Source organism: Python bivittatus, unplaced genomic scaffold (genome assembly GCF_059951505.1).
Source record: "Python bivittatus isolate LINGU-HERP-01145 unplaced genomic scaffold, Pbiv_v1 ctg000610_np1212, whole genome shotgun sequence".
Lineage (NCBI taxonomy): Eukaryota > Metazoa > Chordata > Lepidosauria > Squamata > Pythonidae > Python > Python bivittatus.
The window spans coordinates 21005773-21031361 of record NW_028277088.1 but is presented as its reverse complement, the minus strand read 5'-3'; the positions used below and the strand labels follow the sequence as shown (position 1 = coordinate 21031361).

Here is a 25589-nt window from a genome sequence, read left to right as displayed (position 1 = left end):
AGCCCTACATGGTACAGGACCAGGTTGCTTCTGTAACCATCTATGTCCAATTACATCTGCCCATCCAGTAAGATCTGGCAGGGTTAGTATGCTTCAGGTTCCATCACTAGGCAACGTTCACCTGGTGGGACCCAGGAAATGTGTCTTCTCTGTTGCTGCTCCCACCTTTTGGAACAGCATCCTCCCTGAGATCCGGTTGACCCTTACTCTGCCTGCTTTTCAGAAGGCATTAAACACCTATTTTTTTCTTCAGGCATTGTGTCTGGGGGTGATATGACCCACTGGTGAGGTCCCCCCCCCACACTTATGTGTTTGTATGTTATTGTTTCAGATTATGCATTTATGCTTTATTATGTTTTTCTAACTTACTGCTATTTACTGATGATGTACACCATGGAAAATGTTATAATTTTTAAGGAATGGATTTTCCATCTTTTTCTTAATGCTGGTACCTCACGCTCTCCTAAGGATCAAATTTCCAACCTGAGAATTTACTGTCTACTGTATAATTCAGACCTTGTCTCTTTAGACATGCACATGTAAAAGCGTGTACTGTAATGATAAATGACATCCAGGTGAATGGTCATAATTTTCTCACTAATGATAGTTACTGTGTCTCAAGGCCCCATGAAATCAATAAAGGATTTTAAAGGTAATCTATACACAGAGTGATCACTTTCTTTTGACCTTGTCACTGATAATCTTTAATAGCTATGGTACAAGGCACTAGCACTAATTAGAAGCCTATTTCTTTAAGAGAAACATACAATTTGACCAGGGTTTGACAATTTGACGACTTGGCACTTACTGCTCAGGGAGCCAACTTTGAGGAGGTGGAAGTTAGGCTTACTCTGGCCCTTAAGAATATGTCAGAATACTATAACAAGAATGGACTAAAACCTAATCCATCAAAAACTAATGTCTGTGCATTCCATCTTAAAAACAGGCAGGCCAGACGTAGGCTTGATATTATCTGGGATGGAGTGAGTCTGGTACATTGTGAGACACCATGTTACCTTGGCGTTACACTGGATTGAACATTAACCTTTAAAAGACATTGTTGCAATTTAAAGCAAAAGATCTCCACCTGTAATAATCTCCTCAGAAAGTTGGCTGAAACTACCTGGGGTGCCCATCTTATCACTCTACAAATGGCCGCCCTTGCATTGTGTTACTTGGCAGCAGAGTACGCCTGCCCCATTTGGGGCCAGTCTGCACATTCTATATATGTGGATAGAGCACTTAGTGATACACGTCGTATTGTTACTGGATGTTTGCGCCCCACTCCACTTGATAAACTGTATATCTTGGTGGGAATAGCCCCGCCAGGTGTTAGAAGGAGCATGGCACAAGACGTGGAATATGGAAAGGTATTACATGATATGGCACACCCATTATTTGGCCAAGTACCTCCCACAAAAAGATTGAAATCAAGGAGGAGCTTTTTAGATTGCGCCAAGGAGATTGCTACCACACCTCGAACGGAACAATGAAAAAGATGGAAATCCCAAGCAAAACATCTTTATGATTGGATAGAACCGCTTGAGGAGCTGCCTGGAGGTTTGGAGGAGGAATGGATGGTTTGGAGATGTTTAAATAGACTGCACACTGGTTTGGGTAGAACTAAAGATCAAATGGAAAAATGGGGGTTTTTCCTAAGGACAAGGATATTTATTGTGAATGTGGCACTATTCAAACAATTATCCATCTTTTGCAGTGTCCCTTGGGACTGACATGCACACAGAATGACTTACTGGTCAGAAATACCTTTGCCATCAACATGGCCCAGCATTGGGCAAGAATTATATAAATCTATATTTTTATTAAAGTTTTTAATTTTTTAAAATTTAGATTAATAATTATCTCCCAGTTCCTGCATTTCTGACATGAGACGAGACAAGACCAGGGTGTCTGAACTTTTGCATATTAACTCCTTAGCTGAACAATTTAATAGCCAGGATTTCCACTCACCTGAGAGTGTGGACAAATATCTAGCCATTTTACTATACATGGATGATGTGCAACCTGCTACATTATACACTTAAGCCTGAAGTGAGTACAGCAGGCCATTATCATGTAGAGCACTTCATCGAAAATGGAGACCCATCATTAGAAAACAAAAATCTCGGTCTTTGCAAAAGAAAAATTATGTGTATATATGTATGTGTGTTTGTTCCTTTAATTCAGTCAATAATTATTTATTTATATTTATTTATAATTTACAAGGCTGCCCAACTAAACACTGACTCTGGGTGGTGTACAGCTTACAAAGAGAGACAATATCTAAAATCAGACAAAAAATAAAGATAATGGGGGAGCAAACATACTTCAACTGAAACAGACAATGCACACCAGATGGACAAACCCCAACCTATTCCAGAGAATGGGAGGGGGGCGCGGGGACAAGTTTTCAAAGATTGTTTAAAGGCTTGCAGGGTCAGGGGAGTCCAAACCTCCAGGGGATGATATTCCAAGGGGCAGGCATCCAACATAAGAAAATGCAGTTCCTAGGTCCCAACAGATGATTCTGCTTAATGGTTGGGTCATAAACAATATGGATTGTTTTCCATAGTTCTGCTTCGGCAAGGAGAATGTTAAGTTCCCAAAAGTATTAAATAAAGAATAAGCTAGATCTTGGCTATGTCACTGGGTCAAAGTTACTATAACTTGAATAGAATCAATAGATCTCTGAAGCAAACAGATTATTTATTGAATATATCAAGTTCCCGATTAATAAAGAGCCTTCATACTGGTAAGATACAATGCATTGCCCTTAGCAATTCCATTGGGGAAACACAGAACTATTTTATATTACATGAAAGTTTGTCCTTGCAGCTCTGGAAAAGTTGAATGAATGGAACTTATCTTCCTAAACTGCGCATTTTATAAAGGCATATAGTATTGTACTTTCTTAATCTCTCATTTGTAAGATCCTCCAAATATTACCAAAAGATGTTGCGAGCCACTTTTTTGCTTGAAAGTTCATACCAAGAAACATGTTTAAAGGCGACCAAATTCTGGGTACGAGCTAATAGTCAGAGAAGAAAAATGTATTGTTCACCAGTGATAGATACAAAGCAGCTTCCTTAATTTCTTTTTATTGTGAAGATGAAATAAATTTGTTTTGTAGTTTTAGAGTTGGGCATTATTTTATGTTAATTTATATTATCATGTGTATGTTCTGTTCTTTGACTGTACTAAGTAACTAAATGAAGTCAACCAATCTTTATTATTAAATATGTAATGTGGTATCTTTACACTCTCTTAATTTTCAGAAAGAACTTTCAGTCACATCTTCATAATTTGTGGCAATTAAGCATCAAGATTAAAAACTACACTGTGTTTTATAGAGTAAAGTACTAAGGTAGTTTCAATTATTATCCAGTTTTCTTCATAAACTGTAGAGAGAATGTGTGAAATTAAGTTTGCCTTTTTACATATTTTCACTTGAGAACTGGCAAACTTTCTGATAACGAGGTCCATTCTTATCCCAAGACATTATTTAGTGAAACCTGTGAAAGAAAGCTGTCTCTAGAGTGTTTTTTTTAAGCAGAGAAAAAGAGAAAATTTCACTTGCTTTCCTCAGCATAAAGAATATTCCCCCCCCCCCAAAGAAAAAAGAATATAAATCAACAATTCTCAAAGGAAAGGGAGAATGATTGGTACTTAGAGCCCTGGAAGGTTTCGCAGTTAAGTTGTACAATTCCACTGAAGCAATAAAGATTATCTACTTGTGCCTTGGGACAAATATTTCTGGCAGACAAGATAGTTACACTCCTATTTTGTATATTGATGTCAGTTTGGTTAATACAGTAATTAGGTGCTGAAAAGATCAGATGGCACCAAAAGATGAACGTTGGATCTACTTCCTGGAATTGATGATCCTTAATATGGTATATAATATTTATTTTATAGTATTTAAAAATTAATTATTAAATAAAGAGGTGAGTTTAAAGAACTAGGATACAGTTTAGAACATTTCTACCTTTTGTAAAGAAAAAATATTAATTTTAGTAACTGAGCAACATTAATGTTTTTCAACATTTTAAGCTGTACCTCTCTGTATAAAGACAAAGAAACTCTTAGTCAAGGGCATATCTAGTAAAATGTCTGTACCATGTCCAACTTACAGTTGGTCCTGCAGTTCCACAATGATGTACTCAAGTTGTTCTTTCTCCATTTTATGGGCCAGATCCATAGATTCTATCTTCTGCTGCAATGCCTTCTTCTGAGAGATGGATTCAGCCAGCTGGGTCTCTCTAAGGCGTACTAGCTCTTCTAGATAACCCTAGAGACATACATCTTTAATGAACTCTTTTATTTTTAAAAATACTTTGACAAGCTCTGTTTGATTTTGATACTAGTGATGAATGATAGATAACTATGAAAAAATAGTTCAAATGGTCTATTTCACTGCTTACATCTTAACTGCAGATTTTGAAGTTATTTGCTAATTACATCTATAGTTTTTAAGGCCTAGATAGCCAGTGTGTACAGTACATATACATTGACAACCTGGCTGTTCTCCTAGGCCTTGGGGGTAGGGTGGTTGTTGCTCTTATTTTATAGTTCTTTACTTGTTTAAACTGTAAGCTACCCGGAGTCATTTGGAAACAGGCAGCTTCTAAATTTAAAGGAACAAATGGGTGTGATGTTTACTTTCCCACTCAGTTCAACCTCAAAAATATGACTATAGCTAGAGAAAACTAAAGCAGAAGAAGAAATCAGGCATAACAGCATTTACAGTAGAGTGAATGACTGAATGACTTTACAGATGCCCATATAAGAACTTAGGTAAGAATGTTATTATCTCCAGTCTCTCATATGGGTTGATTAGCAAGCTTACTTATAGAGATTCTAAAATGACAAAGAACAGAAAATAGTAGAGATCTTCAACCACTCCCTCGAGATTGTCTATAGTATTGAAATAGTCCCAGTAGAACAGATCCAACTATCTCTGAGGGTAGAAGTTTCACTGGAGAGTTAAAAAAGACGAAGCAAATCCATTAAGAAAAACTTACGTCAAGACTTTTTAAAATAATTAATATCTTTAATAAGATAGAAAGAGAACATCACTTTAGGGGGAAATTAAATATTGTTGCATCATGATCAATAATGATGGCTTTTACCATAATTTGTCTATCTACTTAATAAAAACTGAGATGCTTCACATCTCCTATAAGCATGCCTCATCCATATATCACAAAGGCATGTTTTTAAAAGCACAATACAAATTTGAAAGATAGGTCACAAGTCTTTCATCTCTGCTGTCAATGTTTAAAGGCTTTACTGAGAGACAAACTTCTACATTGCCAGTAAGTTCTGCTTGCTATGTTTTTTCCCCCCCTTTTAGGAGCAAGAACCAGAATTTGAATTTGAGAAAGAAAAGGATGGAAGAAAAATTGCTGTTTCCTCTGCCAGAAGACTTTCTGGCTACATCTCTGCTTCCTGTGTCACCAGCAGCTTCAATAGATGCAATAATGACCAGTTTCACTATTTCTGTAGGGTACAAGAGAAGGAAGGCTTTTGAGCTCCACTAATCCTGACTGTGTAGAAACTAGGTTCTTCCTCACAGGTGAAAACAGACTTAAAGAATATTATCTGACTAGAAAGCAAGTCTTCTGTGTGGCCAAAAAGAGCTTTTTTATTACCTTGTTCCAGAACCATAGCAAATAAACACAGACTACAATGCTACATAAAAGAAATAATAATTTTCATTTGGAAGAATATCTTTAAAATTAAATCTGTAAAAGTCCCTATTGTTAATATTGTAATAATTGTAATACACCAAACATTGTCAGCCACTTTATCTCAACGAATGTTTACCTTCTGTTCCAGTGTGAGGTGGTATTTCTGTTCAACCCGTTTGCACTTGTTGTACCAGCTATTCTCATCCATGCTGAAAGGAGGACCAATGTTTTCTGGAGTACTGCTTTCACTACCACTACTGCCCAGTGTTCTTAGCTCTTCCTCATCACTACTGATGCTGTCAGAACTGAGAAATCAAACTCAAAAGCTAAGAACAATTACTTGCAAAATTTAAATGGAAAAAAACTGAATTGAAATTTCTTATTTTTAGATACTCCAATAGAGAGATGGATCTTATCATCAAGAATCTGCAAAAATTATTTTAGAGACTAAAAACAAAGGCCAATCATTATCCATTCTATGAGCCTTTCCTCACTGCTGAGATTAAGTGCTATCCACCTCTTCTCGAATCAACAGAAATTTGCTCTCCCCACTGCTGAGCCCAATTCTGCCTCTATTACTCCTGTTTCAAGTAACTGCAATCATCTGGATTCTCTCCAAGATAATGGGTAACAAAATCTAACAGATTTTGCTTCCAGCTATTCTAAGATGGTGTTGAAATAAAAGGGGGAAATACTATTTTAATTCCAGTATAGCTAAGAATGACTTAAGCTTGTCACATATTTGTGATGTGTTAGGTGTAAGTGGGAAAAGGACTTATGATTCTATGATCCAGAACAGATTCTCATACTGTGCAGATACTGAATGGTTCCCTTTACATAGAACTTGTACATAATTACCACTTCCTATATCTTCTATCATTATATCTATGATCAATATATCGCTTTTCTTTACATCTGTCAACTTGCCCTCTATGCTAAATTAAATAAGTTCAGCAGCCTTTTTCATGTAAAGTTGGGTTCCATTATTGTTCAAGTGAAGCTTGCTCTTTTTGTATATATAAGGTCATATTATCCTAAAATCAATCAAGATTTTCATCCATTTTAGCTTAGTAGTTAAGTAAGAAAAACATATTGATATGACCACCAAATAGAAATGGTGGAAGGTGGGGAGATAGAGTTCTAACAGTTTTGCCCACATACATTTTAGGGCAGGGGTAATGAATGGTATACACAACACATGCTGGTACATGTTGTGAACCCCTGCAGAGAATGTCTCTGTCCTACTGGAATGGTGAAAAAAGCTATTTTACATTTATATTTACAATAAGTACAACGGCCACAGGGAAATGACCATGAGAAGGAGACAATCTTTCAACGACTGTGTTCTATGGCTGGCCGTGAGAAAAGAATTCATTTGTGATGCATGTTATATTCCAATAAAAATATTTTCACTGGTACTTGGAACTCCTCCCTCCTTCTTTCCCTTCCACGTAGAAAGCATCACAAACTATTGGGAGCAATATGTGAAATAAAAATAATAGAAAAATATATTACAAGAAAATTTTAAAGCACAGATGAATTTTACAGACTAAAAAGATACCTTTGGGTGAATTTCAGATATGGTGTATAATCTATCACAGCTGGATAGTTGCCATCCAAACCTTCACCTTTGAGGCAGAAGCTGCCATAAAATGAGAAATCAGAAATTAAGAACATTAAAACATTTTGGTATTGAATAATCTCAGCACATAATTCATTTTTTTACACAAAATCACCAGTGCAAAAGATATCTAAGAACAATTTTCAACATGAGAAAATTCAGCTTTAAATGTAGGCTCTTAGATACCAGCCATTTCACCAGCAATTAAAATATCATTCTGGGGTTTTTTTTAGAACATGTTTTTCCAAATATTGATTTTCCACAAACTGGTTTTATATGTACTAGGACAGAATTCAATACAAAGTTTTGAGGAAAGCAAAAGCATCTACGTGATTTTACATTCTTTGTAGATAAAATCAAAAAGAAATGACAGGAAAGTTACCACTCATTATTATTACTAAGTAGCTGCAGTACATGTAAAACAGAGTGCCTTTTAATCACAGATTGAAATCCCTTATACAAAGGGTTTTTTTAAAATATAACTATAATGTATAATGTAGCTTTACATGAATAAGCTGTGGCTAATCTCAAGAATAATCTGTGGCTCAGATCATGAGCTTCTTACTGCAAAATTTAGGCTTAAATTGAAGAATGTAGGGAAAACCACTAGACCACTCAGGTATGACTTAGATCATATTCCTTGTGAGTACACAGTGAAGGTGATGAATAGATTTAGAGGATTAGATTTGGTAGACAGAGTGCCTGAAGAACTATGGACGGAGGTCCGTAACATTGTACAGGAGGCAGCAACTAAAACCATCCCAAAGAAAAAGAAATGCAAGAAAGCAAAATGGCTGTCTGATGAGGCTTTACAAATAACTGTGGAAAGAAGGAATGTGAAAAGCAAGGGTGAAAGGGAAAGATATAAGCAACTGAATGCAGATTTCCAGAGAATAGCAAGGAGAGATAAGAAGGCCTTCTTAAATGAACAATGCAAAGAAATCAAGGAAAACAATAGAATGGGGAAGACTAGAGATCTCTTCAAGAAAATTGGAGATATCAAAGGAACGTTTAGTGCAGAGATGGGCATGATAAAGGACAAAAAAGGCAGGGACCTAACAGAAGCAGAAGAGATTAAGAAGAGGTGGCAAGAATACACAGAAGAACTATACAAGAAAGATCTTAACGTCCCTGATGTCCACGCTGGTGTGATCACTGACCTTGAGCCAGACATCCTAGAGAGTGAAGTCAAGTGGGCCTTAGGAAGCATTGCTAACAACAAAGCTAGTGGAGATGACAGTATTCCAGCTGAGTTATTTAAAATACTAAAAGATGATGCTGTTAAAGTGCTGCACTCAATATGCCAGCAAGTTTGGAAAACGCAACAGTGGCCACGGGATTGGAAAAGGTCAGTTTATGTTCCAATTCCAAAGAAGGGCAATGCCAAAGAATGCTCAAACTATTGCACAATTGCACTCATTTCACATGCTAGCAAGGTTATGCTCAAAATCCTACAAGCTAGGCTTCAGCAATACATGAACCGAGAACTACCGGATGTACAAGCTGGGTTTCGAAGAGGCAGAGGAACTAGAGATCAAATCGCCAACATTCGCTGGATCATGGAGAAAGCACGAGAGTTCCAGAAAAATATCTACTTCTGCTTTATTGACTATGCAAAAGCCTAATGCGAAGAGAGATCTCTTTGGAGAAGACCCTGATGCTGGGAAAGATTGAAGGCAAAAGGAGAAGAGGACGGCAGAGGATGAGGTGGTTAGATAGCATCACTGAAGCAATGAGCATGAAACTGAGCAAACTCAGGGAGGCAGTGAAGGACAGGAAGGCCTGGCGCAATATGGTTCATGGGGTCACGAAGAGTCGGACACGACTTAACGACTAAACAACAACAACAATCTCAAGAAAGATAAGCAGGGTAAGAATTGGTCAGTGCATGAATAGGAGACTATCAGGAAATACCAGGGCTATAGGCTAGACTGAGAAATAATTAATAAAATTCTAGAAGAAGTAAATGGCAAACTATTTTCATGCTGTTGCCCAGAATACAATATAGATATGCCCATGTCGTCACAAGCAGTTAAGCTCAACTTGGCAGAAATTTTACTTTTATCAAACAAACAAACAAATTTACCAACTTTAAAAATAAAATTTTGACCTAACAGTCAAAACATATAATGAGTTAATTAGGAAATCAACTATCTTTTACTAAATAAAATTATGATTTAATTTCACATTCATAAGAATGAATACCTGAAATCAATAGCATTGAGTCCAAGCAGCATACCAGCTAGCATGTTTGCTTCTTCTCCCAATACAATTGCTCCATCTTCATAGAATCTTCTAGAAAAAGATTAAATTCTAATTAATATATTCTCAATTACTTAAATAACATGCCAAGTACTCAAATTATTGATGATAGCTAATGCCAATAGCTACCAATTTTTAATTTATACTGTTAACAAAACTACTTATTCATTTTTATGGTAATTGAAATGACCTGCTCTACCTATACATTTCAAGGATACTATGAATGTGTTTGGATTTGATGTATTTATGGGCATGATTATTTAGAAACAACAAATTATTCAGAATCAAGATGTCTGCATATTTTTAGGATAAAATTAACTTAACCATCACATACTTTTTTGAGAGTATCAGACTGTTACTGGGATAGAAAGGAACCCTTTTTAAAATCCTAATTAGAAAAAAGTCAAGCACAGATTTTAAAATGAGTTCAACTTCATATAAATAAAGTCTTTGATGACTAAATTTGATGACCAACAAATACTGGGATTTTTAAGTAGTAGTAGTAGTAAAGTACTATAGTGAACTTAAAACCCACTTTATGCCACTTTGTTTAACAAAATATTAAATACCTGGTTGTTTTGAAGTCTCTCAAAGCTGCAGAAATATATTCAGACAAGTGTTTCTCCATAAGTGCTACTCTAATCCAAGCCCTTCCCTAAAAAAGAAAAATCATGACATAAATATTATTAAACAGAAATCAGGTCCACTAAATCTTTGAAACCCAACCAGGCTAACAAAGTTATCAAGCTTCGTCCTATCCATATGTGATGGTAATTTATCTATACAGAGTAGCAATGACTTGGCTTTTATCCTGCTTGCCAAACCTTCACTACTTTGTTTACTTCTATACACATTTCTTAGTCCATCTGTATAGAAAATACATTTACATAAACCTATAAACCTATATATTACTTTCCAATCACAAAAACAATTTTATGAACTTTTTGTTATGGTACACATAGTGATGCATTTCAAACAAATGAGGCATTTGTTTGAATGAGTTAGTAGAATAGATTGTATCATCCAGAGAACAATTGGAAAGTCATATTTTAAACTTCATTTTTATGTTTTATTATATTTAAATAAATTTATTTATTTATTTATTACAGTAAGCTAATAGTAAGAAAAAATGCAGAGATATTAGCATAATGTAACATCAAAATTGACAATCGTAATAATGAAAAAAAGAAAACTGGAAGGAAAGAGGTCTGGAAAATTAGAAATATAGCACACACACCCTTCATCATACTGCTCAAAAGTCTTCATTGAGCTTTTCTAAAAAAAACCAAACCCTAATTCACCTTTTTCAAGAAACTACATTTTTATCTTTTTTCACATTTATAACTTGCATTTTCATTTAAAATTCTCTGGGGAAAAAATCTCTGAAAATAGGTAATAGAATGTTTTATTCTATTAGTAACATGTAAACTAGTACATGTTACAATTAGTACAAAATTAGTAACATGTTACTATTTTGAGTAGTTCTTCATAAAACCTCACTGCATGTGAAATCAAGGTTATTCATCAACTTCATCAAGTTCTCTCCTTTTAGGGCTCTCTCTATATATTCATGTCACTGAAATGGCTCCAAACTTTCCAGGATTAACAGATCTTGAACTAAATGAAGCTCTAATTTCGCTGCAACTTTTTCTCAGTCTTTCAAAGTTTAAAATTGTCTGTTTTTACCATTCTGATGCCTTCCTTGGCAAACTGGTAGAAACTGTAACAACAGGTAATAAACCTGAGAACTCAGATTACAATATATTAGTGAAGGAAAACCTGTTTTTAAAGTATTCTCTCTACTGAAGTAGAAACTCCTTCAGAAACATTTTTACAAACTATTCTACTTTAGAAAACTGCAACATTTGCTTTTTCCTTTAAATGTTTATGGTGTATTTCTACAAACTTTTAAGCAAGTAAGAATTAGATGACAAATATTCTATTTCTATATTTTATCCATATGATTTTGAAAGTGTCTGCAAACATATTTTTGCATTTCAAATATTTACAAACATGTCTACTTTAACTATTTAAACAACTGGTCTTCTGCTAGATTCCTTTCTGCAAGTACACAAATTTTCAGGTTACACATTCTTCTTAATATACTGTATATGAAATTAAAAAATTCTCACTCATATCTAACATTACTAGAAGCTCATAAATTACAGCTCCTACCTTACATTATATTTCTTCATTTTGGTGACCTGAATAAATTCAACTAAATAGCACTTTTAAAGCAGTGCTATGTTCACGGTTCCTTGTTACTGCAGTAATATACAGTAACTGCAGTAATCCTTTGTTTTAACACCACTAGCTTTTCTACTGTTCATCACTGCAAATGGAACCAGGCTTCAGCTTGACATTCCTTAAAGTTATAATATTCTTGGTTTATTCAGAACTTGTAACTTCCCTCACGATGATGAAAAATGGGAAGATTGTACCTAAATTGAACAGTATAAAACACATAGCAACAAGTATTTTAAAATTCTCACCCTAGCTCTTGAAGAAGCAACATTTTCCATATTCTCAATGCTACAGATGCAATTATATGAAACCTTGCGACAAGCCACCTTAATATAATCCCAGAAACTACGAGGGCTTTCATACCCAAACCAAGTGATTTGACCTGAAAAATCAGGGAATAGGAAGAGATTAACCACTAAAACAAAGTGTGCATATCATAAAGTGTTTATAAATTACATGCTGTGATTCTTTGAAGGAATATAAAACCTAGATGTATAATGCAACATCTTTCTTTAAGCAACATAGAAATCCCCAACTTTGGAGAGCCAGTGAGCACATCTAGAATTTTGAGATTATGATAAATCACTCTTAACAAATGGCTTCTTTTGTGAGCATGGTAAATCACAAAACATCCATGTACAAGAAAGCAAATTGGTAGGTTGTGCTATATTCTCTAGCCTCTCAAAGTATTTTCTATGGCATCAGTTTGCCTGTGGGCACAACACTAAACAGAGCATTAGTCTGAAGCCTACTATTATTTTTATTTTTTAATAATCCTTCCAAATTTCAGTTTGCAAGCTCAATGTGTTCAGCTGGCAACAGCACCCTAATTTCAATTCAGAGAGGGTTGGTTGAAAATCCTAGAATCTCAAAAGATATTTATAATAAAGCCATAACAATTATACCAACCTAAATCTATATTTGCCAAAAAGAAAAAAAAAGTATCTTCTAAAAGATGGTCCTCTTCCACAAAACATGTAAAATCAGATTTTATATACCTTTGAGCCGATGGCTTAGAATTTGTTCCAGAATAGCTGCAAAATTATTGAATTCAGGATATGAATCATCAATAGTTTCAAAGCATGAACGATCAATCAGTGTCTTGATAGAAAACCTACAAAAATGAGCATAATTTATTTTATATATAATGCATTCTGTCCAGCACAATATTTTACAAAAACTTTGAAGCAATTTCTAAAAACAAATTGATTAAAGTATCAAACAAAGGTGAAGATATTATTTTTTGCATTGTTGTTATGACCACTTTTTGATGCCCTATAGTGAGCTAAGTTTTCAGCTTTTCAGCGCTGTATAGTTTTTCATTAAAATATTTACATTATTATGAAGAAGACTGTTAGTTTATCAAATGTTTTAAACCAGAACTGTTTGAAATTAACGTTTTAATCATATTGATTGGAAATAAGTTTAGATAAGTCTAGGTACCAAATAATTTCCAGGAGATGTACAAAGCTATTTTGATCCCTAATAGTTAGAACTTTTATCCTTTATTTCATTCATAATCTATAATGTGAACTTTCATTTTATCATAATGAAAACAAATGTAGCGGCTATCAAAAACAACAATGATTCCTAAAGTCACTAACCTGGCACTGAGACATACTCATGAGTAGATATGAACAGGATTGCCCAGTATTTTTCCTATTGGCCTAGGTTTACCAGATTATCCAGAAGTTTTTTATATTCTTTTGAAATATACAGTGATGCTTAAAAGTTCGTAAATCCTTCTGAATTTTCAATATTTCTGCATAAAAAGACCGAAATATTTCTCTACATAAGACCTAAAATGAGATAAAGAGAACCCAATTAAACAAATAAGACAAGAATATTAAACTTGTTCATTGATTTTTTGAGGAAAATGATCCAAAGCTACCTATTTATTTGCAATAACTGCAAATAAATGTTTCTAATAACTTTATCAGTCCTGCACACAGGCTTAGAGGAATTGTAGCCCATTCCTCCTTACAGAGCAGCTTCAACTCAGGGATGTTGCTGGGCTTCCTCAGATGAATTGCCCACTTCAGGTCCTTCCACAACATTTCTATAGGATTAAGGTCAGGACTTTGATTTGGTCATTCTAAAACATTAACTTTCTTCTGCTTTAATCATTCTTTGGTCATGTGTTTTGGGTCATTGTCTTGATGCTTGACCCACTTTTTCTGAGCTTCAGTTCATGGACAGATATCCTGACATTTTCCTGTAGAATTTAGTTCCATCAGTGAAGGCAAGCCATCCTGGTCCAGAGGCAGCAAAGCAGGCCCTGGTTACTGGATACTATCCCCACCATGTTTCACAGATGGGATAAGATTCTTATGCTAGAATGCAGTGTTTGCCTTTCATCAAACATAACACTTTTCATTCAAACCAAAAGTTCTATTTTGGTCTCATTTGTCCACAGAACATTCTTACAATAGCCTTCTGACTTATCCATGTGTTCTTTTGCAAATTGCAGACAGGCAGCAATGTTCTTTTTGGAGGGTAGTGGCTATCTCCCTGCAACCTGCCATGCACACCACTGTTGCTTTTTGACATTTTTGACACTGACATTTGCCAATGCAAGGGTGGCATTTAGTTCCTTAGACATTACTCTGGCATTCTTTGAGACCTCCTGGAGTATTACACACTTTGTTCTTGGTGTGATCATGCTTGGTTGACCAATCCTGGGGGTGGGTAGGTAACAATGGTGTTGAACTGCCTCCATTTGTACACAATCTGCTGACAGTGGACTGGTGGAATTCAAACTCTTTAGAAATAGTTGTATAACCTTTTCCAGCCTGGTGAGCATCAACAACTGTTTTTGGGAGGTCCTCAGAAATTTCCTTTGTTCAAGTCATGATGCGCTTCCACATACCTGTGTTGTGAAGATCAGACTTTGAGAGTGAATACCCAGAATTCTGATCTTTAAATAAGGCATGACCTTCCACTCTCACACCTGATTATCATCCCATTGATTGAAATACCTAACTCTAATTTCCCCTTCAAATGAACTGATAATCCTAGAGGTTCACATACTTCTGCCACACACAAATATGTAGCTTTGGATCATTTTCCTCAATAAATAAATGAATAAATGAATGAGTTGACTCATTTTTTAAATTGGGTTCTCTTTATCTCATTTTAGGACTTGTGTGGAGAACAGATCACGTTTTAGGTTTTATTTATGCAGAAATACTGAAAATTCAAAAGGGTTCACAAACTTTTAAGCAGCACTGTATGTGCATTCTATGGAGTAGAAATATATAGATCTTTTTAGCCCACCAAAAATTGCTGCTGAGAGTGGTGAATACAAGCCCATTGGTTCTATTTCCTCTTGATTGTCCATTAACACAGCTCTCCATTTTTTGAAAGGCAAACACAGCAATGGAAAACCTTCTTTATTCATTAAAATTCCTGTACAACTTAAAATGGCCCTATGCTGTGGAAGATATGAACAGAGACCTAGCATCCTTAGTCTTAGGTGTAATCAAGGACATTACACCTCTAGAGTACTACAGTAGTCAAAGTATCTGCAGTTAACCCTATTTTATTTATATTTGCTTATGTCATGCATACAAACTGCATATTCTATTTCTGATAGACAAGATAACTAATATAGAGAGAAGCTTTATATAGTAAGATTATATATTAGGATAATTACGCACTACATCTTTTACCAGCATAGAGAAAGAACAAAACAAGAAAGTACTGTATTAGCCTGACTCCATGCTTTGAAAGTGATACTTTTTTTTTGTAATAACTTTATTAAATTTTTTAAAAGGAACAGTAAGAATTAACAAAAACTAATATTAAGAAGAAGAAGAAGAAAAAGAAAATTGGAAAAAAAGAAAATAGTAAAGATCAAAAGTGTAGAAAAGAAAAACAAAAAAACAACAAAGAATTGACTTCCAACCCTCCTTGCAACAGATATAAGTAACAATATACATCAAACTCTTGCTCTAAATTTACAACATAACTTCCATTATTTCTATTAACCCATATCATTTCTAATCATCAAATCCATACAACATTATTTCATTTTTTTCTGTTTCCTGCAAAAAGTCCAAAAAAGGTCTCCAGTTAGCATTAAAATTATACAATGTCTTATCTTGAATCAGACAAATTCTTATTTAACGAAATAAGAAGATATGAATTAGAAAGTGGCGAGAGAACAGGACAAAGGGAAGATGTATGTACTTCAAGACTGAAATACTATACAATAATTCCACATCAAATGATCTACAATATACAGTGGGGCAAAAAAGTATTTAGTCAGCCACCAATTGTGCAAGTTCTCCCACTTAAAAAGATGAGAGAGGCCTGTAATTTTCATCATAGGTATACCTCAACTATGAAAGACAAACTGGGGGAAAAAATCCAGAAAATCACATTGTCTGATTTTTAAAGAATTTATTTGCAAATCATAGTGGAAAATAAGTATTTGGTCACCTACAAACAAGCAAGATGTCTGGCTCTCACAGACCTATAACTACTTCTTTAAGAGGCTCCTCTGTCCTCCACTCATTAACTGTAGTAATGGCACCTATTTGACCTTGTTATCAGTATAAAAGACACCTGTCCACAACCTCAAACAGTCACACTCCAAACTCCACTATGGCCAAGACCAAAGAGTTGTTGAAAGACACCAGAAACAAAATTGTAGACCTGCACCAGGCTGGGAAGACTGAATCTGCAATAGGCAAGCAGCTTGGTGTGAAGAAATCAACTGTGGGAGCAATAATTAGAAAATGGAAGACATACAAGACCACTGATAATCTCCCTCGATCTGGGGCTCCATGCAAGATCTCACCCCGTGGGGTCGAAATGATCACAAGAACGGTGAGCAAAAATCCCAGAACCACACGGGGGGACCTAGTGAATGACCTGCAGAGAGCTGGGACCAAAGTAACAAAGGCTACCATCAGTAACACACTATGCCACCAGGGACTCAAATCCTGCAGTGCCAGACGTGTCCCCCCTGCTTAAGCCAGTACATGTCCGGGCCCGTCTGAAGTTTGCTAGAGAGCATTTGGATGATCCAGAAGAGGATTGGGAGAATGTCATATGGTCAGATGAAACCAAAGTAGAATGTTTTGGTCTAAACTCAGCTTGTCGTGTTTGGAGGAGAGAGAATGCTGAGTTGCATCCAAAGAACACCATACCTACTGCGAAGCATGGGGGTGGAAACATCATGCTTTGGGGCTGTTTTTCTGCAAAGGGACCAGGATGACTGATCCGTGTAAAAGAAAGAATGAATGGGGCCATGTATCGTGAGATTTTGAGTGAACACCTCCTTCCATCAGCAAGGGCATTGAAGATGAAATGTGGCTGGGTCTTTCAGCATGACAATGATCCCAAACACACCGCCTGGGCAACGGAGTGGCTTCGTAAGAAGCATTTCAAGGTCCTGGAGTGGCCTAGCCAGTCTCCAGATCTCAACCCCATGGAAAACCTTTGGAGGGAGTTGAAAGTCCGTGTTGCCCAGCGACAGACCCAAAACATCACTGCTCTAGAGGAGATCTGCATGGAGGAATGGGCCAAAATACCAGCAACGGTGTGTGAAAACCTTGTGAAGTCTTACAGAAAACGTTTGACCTCTGTCATTGCCAACAAAGGATATATAACAAAGTATTGAGATGAACTTTTGATATTGACCAAATACTTATTTTCCACCATGATTTGCAAATAAATTCTTAAAAATCAGACAATGTGATTTTCTGGATTTTTTTCCCCATTTTGTCTCTCATAGTTGAGGTATACCTATGATGAAAATTACAGGCCTCTCTCATCTTTTTAAGTGGGAGAACTTGCACAATTGGTGGCAGACTAAATACTTTTTTGCCCCACTGTAACTCATATTAACCAGAATAGTCTTACCTATGCACATTTCAGGCTTTATTTATTATTATTTGTATTTTCTTACTGAAGATAGACATTTTCAAGGGAGCTTATGAAAGTATATTAGTAAAATAAAAACAAAATGTACATAATCAGGATCCTTCCCACACAACCAATGGGAGTAGATGACCTTTTGGGAATAGACATGAGAAGGTACATAGTATTATCTTCCCGTCCATCCTCCTCCCCTCTTTGTCTCTTACTGAGCTTTCCACAAAGAAGGTAAGGGGGAGGAGAAGGAGGAGAAACATGATCCAGCTTAATATTGTCATATGACAATAAATCATAAAATGGACTTGAATGTATTTTAGTAATAACAAGAATTTGAAATTTCTGATTGGAAATAGCATATAATCTACAAGGATCTCTTATGACAAGTTTCTAAAGTTCAGAGATAAATTGAAAGCATTCAAATGAAATACATTGAAGATATATTAATTACACCATTATTTTTAGTTGTAGCTCTAGTTTAAATGTCATATGAATATTGCATCCATAGATTTCATCTTTACAACTTCCACGTATAAACTATCTTACCAACAAATTTTGACCGAAGTGAGGTATTAAGGTTCTAAGGTTATTAGTACATTTTATTACTCCATCAAAATAAATGACTGTGTTTAGGCAAAACAATCAGTTTTCTCAGTACTTAGCAGCCAGGGAGCAAACTTTCTGGAAACAGAAGTGACCGTATGAAATATACAAGAACTGTAGCAGTTAACTGTGAGATTCTAGGGTACATGTGAAGTATTTACAGTGGAACCTCGGGTTACAAACGCTTCTGTTAACGAACTTTTCGGGTTACGACCAACTCCGGCCGCAAAATTTTGCCTCAGTTTGCAAACTCCACCTCGGGGTACGAACAGGATATGTGGCCATTTTCCCTCCCGTGACACGGTCCGCGGCCATTTTCCGCCCCTGACACGTGGTCTGTGGCCATTTTTCCGCCCCTGACATGTGGTCTGCGGCCATTTTCCGCCCCTGACACGTGGTCCGCGGCCATTTTTCTGCCCCTGACACGTGGTCCGTGGCCATTTTCCCACCCGACACGTGGTCCGCGGCCATTTTTCCACCCCTGACACGTGGTCCGCAGCCATTTTTCCGCCCGACACGTGGTCCGCGGCCATTTTCCACCCCTGATACGTGGTCGTAGGGAGGGGGACTCTCCCTCCAAGCAATAGCCGCCTCCCTGTCCTCCACGCCAGAACGGATTAACGGTAATTATATTGAACCTTATGGGGAAATTTGCTTCGGGTTGCGACCAATTCGGGCTGCGACCAGAGTCACAGAACGAATTAAGTTCGTAACCCGAGGTACCACTGTACATACTTAAATGGCAAAAAAGTACAGTGGTACCTCTACTTACGAACGCCCCTACTTACAAAATTTTCGAGATACGACCAGCTCCGGCCCCAAAAATTTACCTCGATGTGTGAACTCCACCTCGAGGTACGGCCATTTTTCCACCCTGACATGTGGTCCGCGGGCATTTTTCTGTCCTGACACGTGGTCTGCGGCCATTTTTCCGCCCCTGGCACGTGGTCCGCGGGCGTTTTTCTGCCCCGCCGCGCGGCGCATGGGCGTTTTGCCACCCTGCCGCGCCCCTGACGCGTGGTGCGTGGGTGCTTTTCTGCCCCTGATGCGCGGTGCGCGGGCGTTTTGCTGCCCCACCGCACAGTGCGCGGGCATTTTGCCGCCCCGCCGCGCAGCGCACGGGCACTTTTCCACCCCTGACGCGTGGTCTGCGGACACCAGAACGGATTAACGGTAATTACATTGAACCTTATGGGAAAATTTGCTTCGGGGTACAACCAAATTCGGAGGGCAGAACGGATTGACCGTATTTACATCGAACCTTATAGGAAAATTTACCTCAACTTGCGACCAACTCGACTTGCGATCAGAGTCACGGAACGGATTAAGTTCGTAAGTAGAGGTACCACTGTATGTCTTAAATGTTATATGCAAATTTAACACATAAGCCATTTCATTAGTCAAGTAGCAATAGAATCCATTCTTCCCGAATGTGATTTACTGTAATTAATTTTGGCTTAGCATGTTGTGCAATCCAGCTAATGTTGATAAATGCAATGAACCATAGTTAAATTAAACATGTCTTAGCAGGATGTCTGAACTAGATCAAATTCTGCATAGTATTAAGACAACTTAGGAAGCATATTGAAACATTCGCTTTTTAACATTTGGTGTCTTTCCTAATCTTAACTTTCTTCACTCTTTCCTAGCTTTTACCCTAACATAGCCAAGAAAGTTTATTATTCTTACCTAAAGTACATACTGCATACTAAACTACATCTTGTGATCATCTCTGAATATCTTTTATATTAAAATTCATTATTAATTTTTTCTGCATATAATCTTGCAAACTAAAAAAATACTGCTTAATTAAAGCATTTATAGCCACTTTCCATTCCAGAGAGTTCAGTTGCATTCTTTTCACCGCCTGAAGTTTTTTTTAAACAAAAGCTCAAAATATTACTTTAGCATAGAAGAGTTTAAATAATAAGCCAAAAACTATACTGACACTTTAAGTCAGTTTAGCAAAACTAAACTTACTTTAATTTCAAACACAACACATTTACACTGTCCCAATTACAATCCAGAATGGCAACTGTTAATTCACAGACTATAAAATGCCTTGTTTTAGACTTGGACATTGTCCCTACACTACTGCAATGGTTATTTATAGGTCAATTTAAACTAAACTAACCCAATCTAAAATCTGCCTTATTTACAGTCAACTAGCAAACAGGCCATTATGTTTGATGGGCAAGAAAAGAACTGAGAATTCCAGTTTTCTTTCCAATTCCTCACTCCATTTAATATTCTCACTCTCCTGAATCCAAGCAAGGATGAAAGCCATTGCTATGGATTGGGCAACAGAGAGGGTCAGACCTGATCTTCTATGCCCCTGATCCAAACAGATCAAAAGAGCAATAAGGATGGTTCCCTCCACACAATCCAGTGTCTATATGGAAGAAACTGATTATCAGTGAAGGCCTCTCCCTGATATAGCCTGCAGATATGGAAGCATCAAACACATTATACTCTCTACTGAAAGTCTGAACATTTTGCAGACCATATGCTGCTACTTTTGATGGTTTGGCAGATTCTTCCACTCTCCAACCTGGTCTCTACATCATAAAATATTTTAATTTTTCTCAACACTTATATAAAATGGCAGGTTTCTATTCTCAACCATATCTAAGATTGCAGCCTATTTATTTTGCTTTCTGAAACTCAACCACCGTTTATTTCCACAAATCGAGCAGCACTTTATATTCATAATGCTAAAGTGAAACCAGCTAAACAGTGTATTACAAATAAAGCATTAGAGAAAATGTGTGCTGTCAGATAAGGCCTTTATTATGCAATCACCATGCCTTCTTGGAATTTTTCAGGCAATCCAGGCAGTACTATCTTTCATTTCTAACCAGTCATACATTTTTCCATTAACTCTTTCATTTTTTTCCCTAAAGAAAATCCATTAAAGAGGTGTAGATAGAATAGCTCTGCAATAAGTTTTAAATCATAGTACTGTTCTAAAAGGTCTCTGCCTGGAAGCACTCAGGGAATGATGACAGTAATGCTGGGAAAATGAGAGACTTCGAAGTAGCTGATAAAGAAAATATCCATCACTATGACAAACAGAGTATGATGATGAAACAAAGGCCTATTTATTGCTAGGTTTCCTAGTGAGATGCTATGACATACATGACATTTTCATCATAGAAAGTACAGTATGCCGTCCATTTTTATCTTGCTTCCTTTATAGAGAAAATAAATCAAGGATGCATAGGCTGTATTTGCACGATATATTTACATATGATTAATTTAACCGTTATTTATTCAACTAACTTTCTGAGTCATGAACTGGTTGGATTTGCATTATGCACTAGATTTGTAGAAACCCAGCTACAGTGGTGAGAGCTAAATCTAGTACAGACTTTACAACAAGGAGCAAATTTTGCTTTTTCTCAGCAATGGGAATTCATTAGCACTATAATTATATTTACACTCTTCTGTAAAAGCTTAGCCTCTTTTCTGGATTACTGCAGGACTCAGGATTTAGCATACCTGCCCAGTGCAATGGCAACACCTCAGTAAGGTCAAAAACATAAGCATTCTTGGGCCTCATTAATACTTGAATGGGAGAACATCAACAAATCCCAGGGTTGTAAACTAGAAAGAAATAACACCCTGGAAAAAAGCAAAGGCAGGCCACCTCCACACTTTTACCAAGAAAACTACATAGACACAACAGACACATCCATGAAGTCACCCATCCTCAAAAGGTTTGGAACTATACAACAGACTTCAGTACAGGCTACTAAAGTCAAAAGACCTAATTCAGATATAACTACTCATATAAGGCAGGAAGCACTTATTTGTAGTCAGCAACAGGACATATAGAAAAAAGATGATTTAGTAAGGTATATTTCTGAAATGACATTTTTTAGAATCCAAAAGCACCCAAGAAAAATCAAGGTGGAAAAAAGCTCACGTGTTAACCAACATGACAAATTCTGTGCGTAGATCTTACTCCAATGCAAGAAACTGACATAAGACTTTACTTGTCATTTATATGTCATACAAGTGGCTTCAGCTGTCTTAAGATCTAAGAAGAGATAAAAGGCAAATAATGAGGAGGCAGGATGAAGAAACTGCATTGGTAAAGAAGAGAGATGAGAAAGTCTTTATTCTAAATATATACTGTACAGAAGTGTAATGGAAATCAATTACTCCATCAGCATTTTTTAACATTCGTAACAGTGCTGCATTCAAAGCAGGATGGTGAATAGGTCCTAAGGCAAAAGCTGTTGGAAAATATGTCAGTAGCTGTAAAACCAGAAAATAAGGGCTGCAAAGTACATTCCAGCCACCAAAAGGCTGTACTGCAATATTAAGCATACTCACTGTGTTTACAAGGAAACCCTACTGACAACAGAACTTGGGATGCACAGACTGCAGAAGAACACAGACAGAATGGGATGCTCAGGCATAGATAGTTTTCTTGGCAAAAATTCATCAGTGGTTTGCCCCTGCCTTCTTCCAGGATTTTTAAAAAAAATCTCTCCACATGCAGTTCTGAGATTTTCTGGTGGTCATCCATCCAAATATGGATTATGTTCAACCCTGCTGAGGCTTTTTCACCACAAGTCAAACTTCAGGGAATACACACACACACACATCCATCCACACGTCCGTCCATCCATCCATCCATCCATCAACACATTATTTATACACATACACACACACATCAACACGTAAGTATAAATTGTGTTCAACCCTGCTTAGCTTTTTCTCCCGGAGTCAAACTTCAGGAAATATATATACATACATCGGGAGAGAGACAGACAGACACGCGTGCACAAATATACACCATCAACACTAACCATATGCAGCTAGTGCCAAGTGGAGCCCGCCACGGAGCCCAACTTACCTGCAGACTGTAATGAGGTTCCGCCTCTCGACGGCTGCGTTGCGGGCATAAATGCTCTTCCTCCGAGAAGCGGCATTGAGCCCCCCGAAGTTGAACGACGCCATCTCTCCGCCGAGGGCAAAAAAGATGCCCGAGGGAGATTGGCAGCGCCTTTGTTCCAGCGGAGAGGGCGGGGAGTGGGGTTACTTGGCCGCCGCCGCTTCTTTCCACCCCTAGCTGCCGCTTCGCGAGGAGATGGGTAACTTCCCCCTCGGCCCCTAAACAGGAGCAAGGCAGCCCACCGCGGCGATGCCTCAGCCGCCCCCCCGCGCTCAGGACGAGCTCCCAGCCGCTGAACGAAGCCAAAACGGTACCTCAGAATTCCTCTCAGCAGCCGCCGCCGCAGCAGCAGCAGCAGCCGCGACCGCAGACCACCGGCTTCGCCAGCCAATCCGGGGGCCGAAGGGGCGGGCCTTAAGCTGGGATGCATTTCTGAGGAGGAGCGCGCGAGTTCTCCCGCAACGGAAGCGCCTGTCAGGTAGGCAGAAAGGGAAAGGAAGCAGATCGGGGGTCTTCGGATTGGCTGGGGGGCGTTGCCGATCGTCGCCGATCGTCGCCGGAGAGAAGGGAGCATCCCACCGCCGGCTGCCTCTTCTCCCCGCGCCCGGTGTTTACACAGAGGGACTCTTTTATTTCCCGAGTCATTGTTAGGGAACATCTGCAGTGAGGGCGTAGCAGCATATTACATCAAACATACAGAGACCTGAAGAACCCCAAAGACCAAGATATGCTGCTCTACGGTTTTCTGCGCTGAAAAGCTGCCGTGAGAATAAAAGATAGGCGTATCTAATACCGCTCCCTCTACAACTTTCTGTGTATGCCCATAAATGCAAGTCCGTGTTGAAGGATGTATACATAGAAAAAATAAAGACACTCTCACTTATTGCTCAATATCTGGAGACTTCACGAGGATTGCCAGGTAGTTTTCTTCTGCGATTTTTAAAAATGTTCCAATCTAGCTTGCATCCCTGAGAACTCCTGTTGGTCTCTTAGCCAGGTATTAACCAATCCCTGTGTGGATTTTTTTCCTTTTTTCTCCTCTTTTCCTTCCTTCCTTCCTTCCTTCCTTCCTTCCTTCCTTCCTTCCTTCCTTCCTTCCTTCCTTCCTTCCTTCCTTCCTTCCTTCCGTCTTATCAGCCAGTTGGTTAGGTATGTCACTGACAGGTTATTTAAAAAAAAAAAAAACCACTGGGGTCCCAAAGCCATGAAGTATGACAAGCATTAACCATATTTGTTCTTGCATATAATTAGTAGTCAAGAAACCTGCCTAACTAATTACAGACATGTTCAGACATGTTGGTGTGCACGCAGATACTACTTGTACACAGAAAGTTATACAAGGGAATATCTGTCAACTATGAGTAATATATCCTGCACCAAAAAAGCAAGCTGTAGGAAGCCTTACTATTATTTGTATTTACATCTTTCCTCTGAGAGCTCAAGGCAAGATAGCCTATAGAGCACTTCTCCATTCAACCACCTTCCCACACTGGAGGTTGGGCTAAGAGTAGGGTTACCAGATGTTCAGACACAGGAGGACATGTCCTCCTTTTTGTCCTCATGTCCTCCGTCCAGCAGGCATAGCCTTAAAATCAAATATTGTCTGGCTTTTTGCATATCATGGGTTTTTTTATTATTATTTTGGACGGTTTTCACAACAGTAGTCATTCAAACTTTCGTGTATTGTGACCTTGTAAATTGTCTGCTTCTTTCTTTCCCTTGTCCATTGACAGACTCAACAGCCTAGATTTACATTATTTATTTCCCGATTCCAGCAATCAGCTTCAATCCAGCCCCTTCAAATCTATGATCGCTTTAGTCTATAGATCACATGAGTCATCACAGGTTTCTATGGTGAAATTTGAAAAGCGCGTCTTTGTCCATTCTACAGTATATTATTGCTAGCCTATGTTCTTGAAAATAAAGATTTGTTGGAAAGATACTATGATTGAAAAAATAGTCTTTCTCATAACGGATTAATGTCATATATGTGTAGGCCTAAATACATTTTTTTGCAGTTTTTTGCTGTAATTTTTGTCACAGATGCCAAGAAATTTAAACAGTGTGTCCTCCTTCCCCCCCATTTGTCCTCCTTTCCAATTGTCCGTGTCCTCCTTTGCCTGTTCAGATATCTGGTAAGCCTAGCTGAGAGTGAGGTGGCTCTGGCTGGCATAAACCTGGGTGGCTCTGCCAGTCTCTGGCCAATACACTAATCTCAGCACCACCTGGACCTTCATGAAGAAGAGAAAAGTGCCTCCATTAGGCAGGAAATTTTACTGGTCAATAACAAGCTACTGGAGGACAGTACTGAGCATACCCTGGAGTTTGATTTGTGTCATGTAAACAACCTAAATATCCCATTGGTGAGTTAAAATTCATC

The 25589-nt window shown here is 37.7% G+C and overlaps 1 protein-coding gene across 2 annotated transcripts in view; it reads right to left on the bottom strand.

Moving 5' to 3' along the window:
- Positions 1-23549, bottom strand: part of RUNDC3B (RUN domain containing 3B) — a 36892-nt gene extending 13343 nt beyond the window's left edge. For both annotated transcript variants that reach the window (XM_025164443.2, XM_088150484.1), the window contains exons 1-8: positions 23171-23549; positions 12816-12931; positions 12066-12199; positions 10143-10228; positions 9517-9606; positions 7252-7332; positions 5827-5995; positions 4131-4288 (exon numbers count right to left, since the gene is read on the bottom strand). In XM_025164443.2, coding sequence (XP_025020211.1) covers positions 4131-4288; positions 5827-5995; positions 7252-7332; positions 9517-9606; positions 10143-10228; positions 12066-12199; positions 12816-12931; positions 23171-23274 — 938 coding nt within the window. In that variant the 5' untranslated portion in view covers positions 23275-23549. The remainder of the gene's footprint in view (positions 1-4130; positions 4289-5826; positions 5996-7251; positions 7333-9516; positions 9607-10142; positions 10229-12065; positions 12200-12815; positions 12932-23170) is intronic.
- Between the last annotated feature and the right edge of the window lie 2040 nt (positions 23550-25589).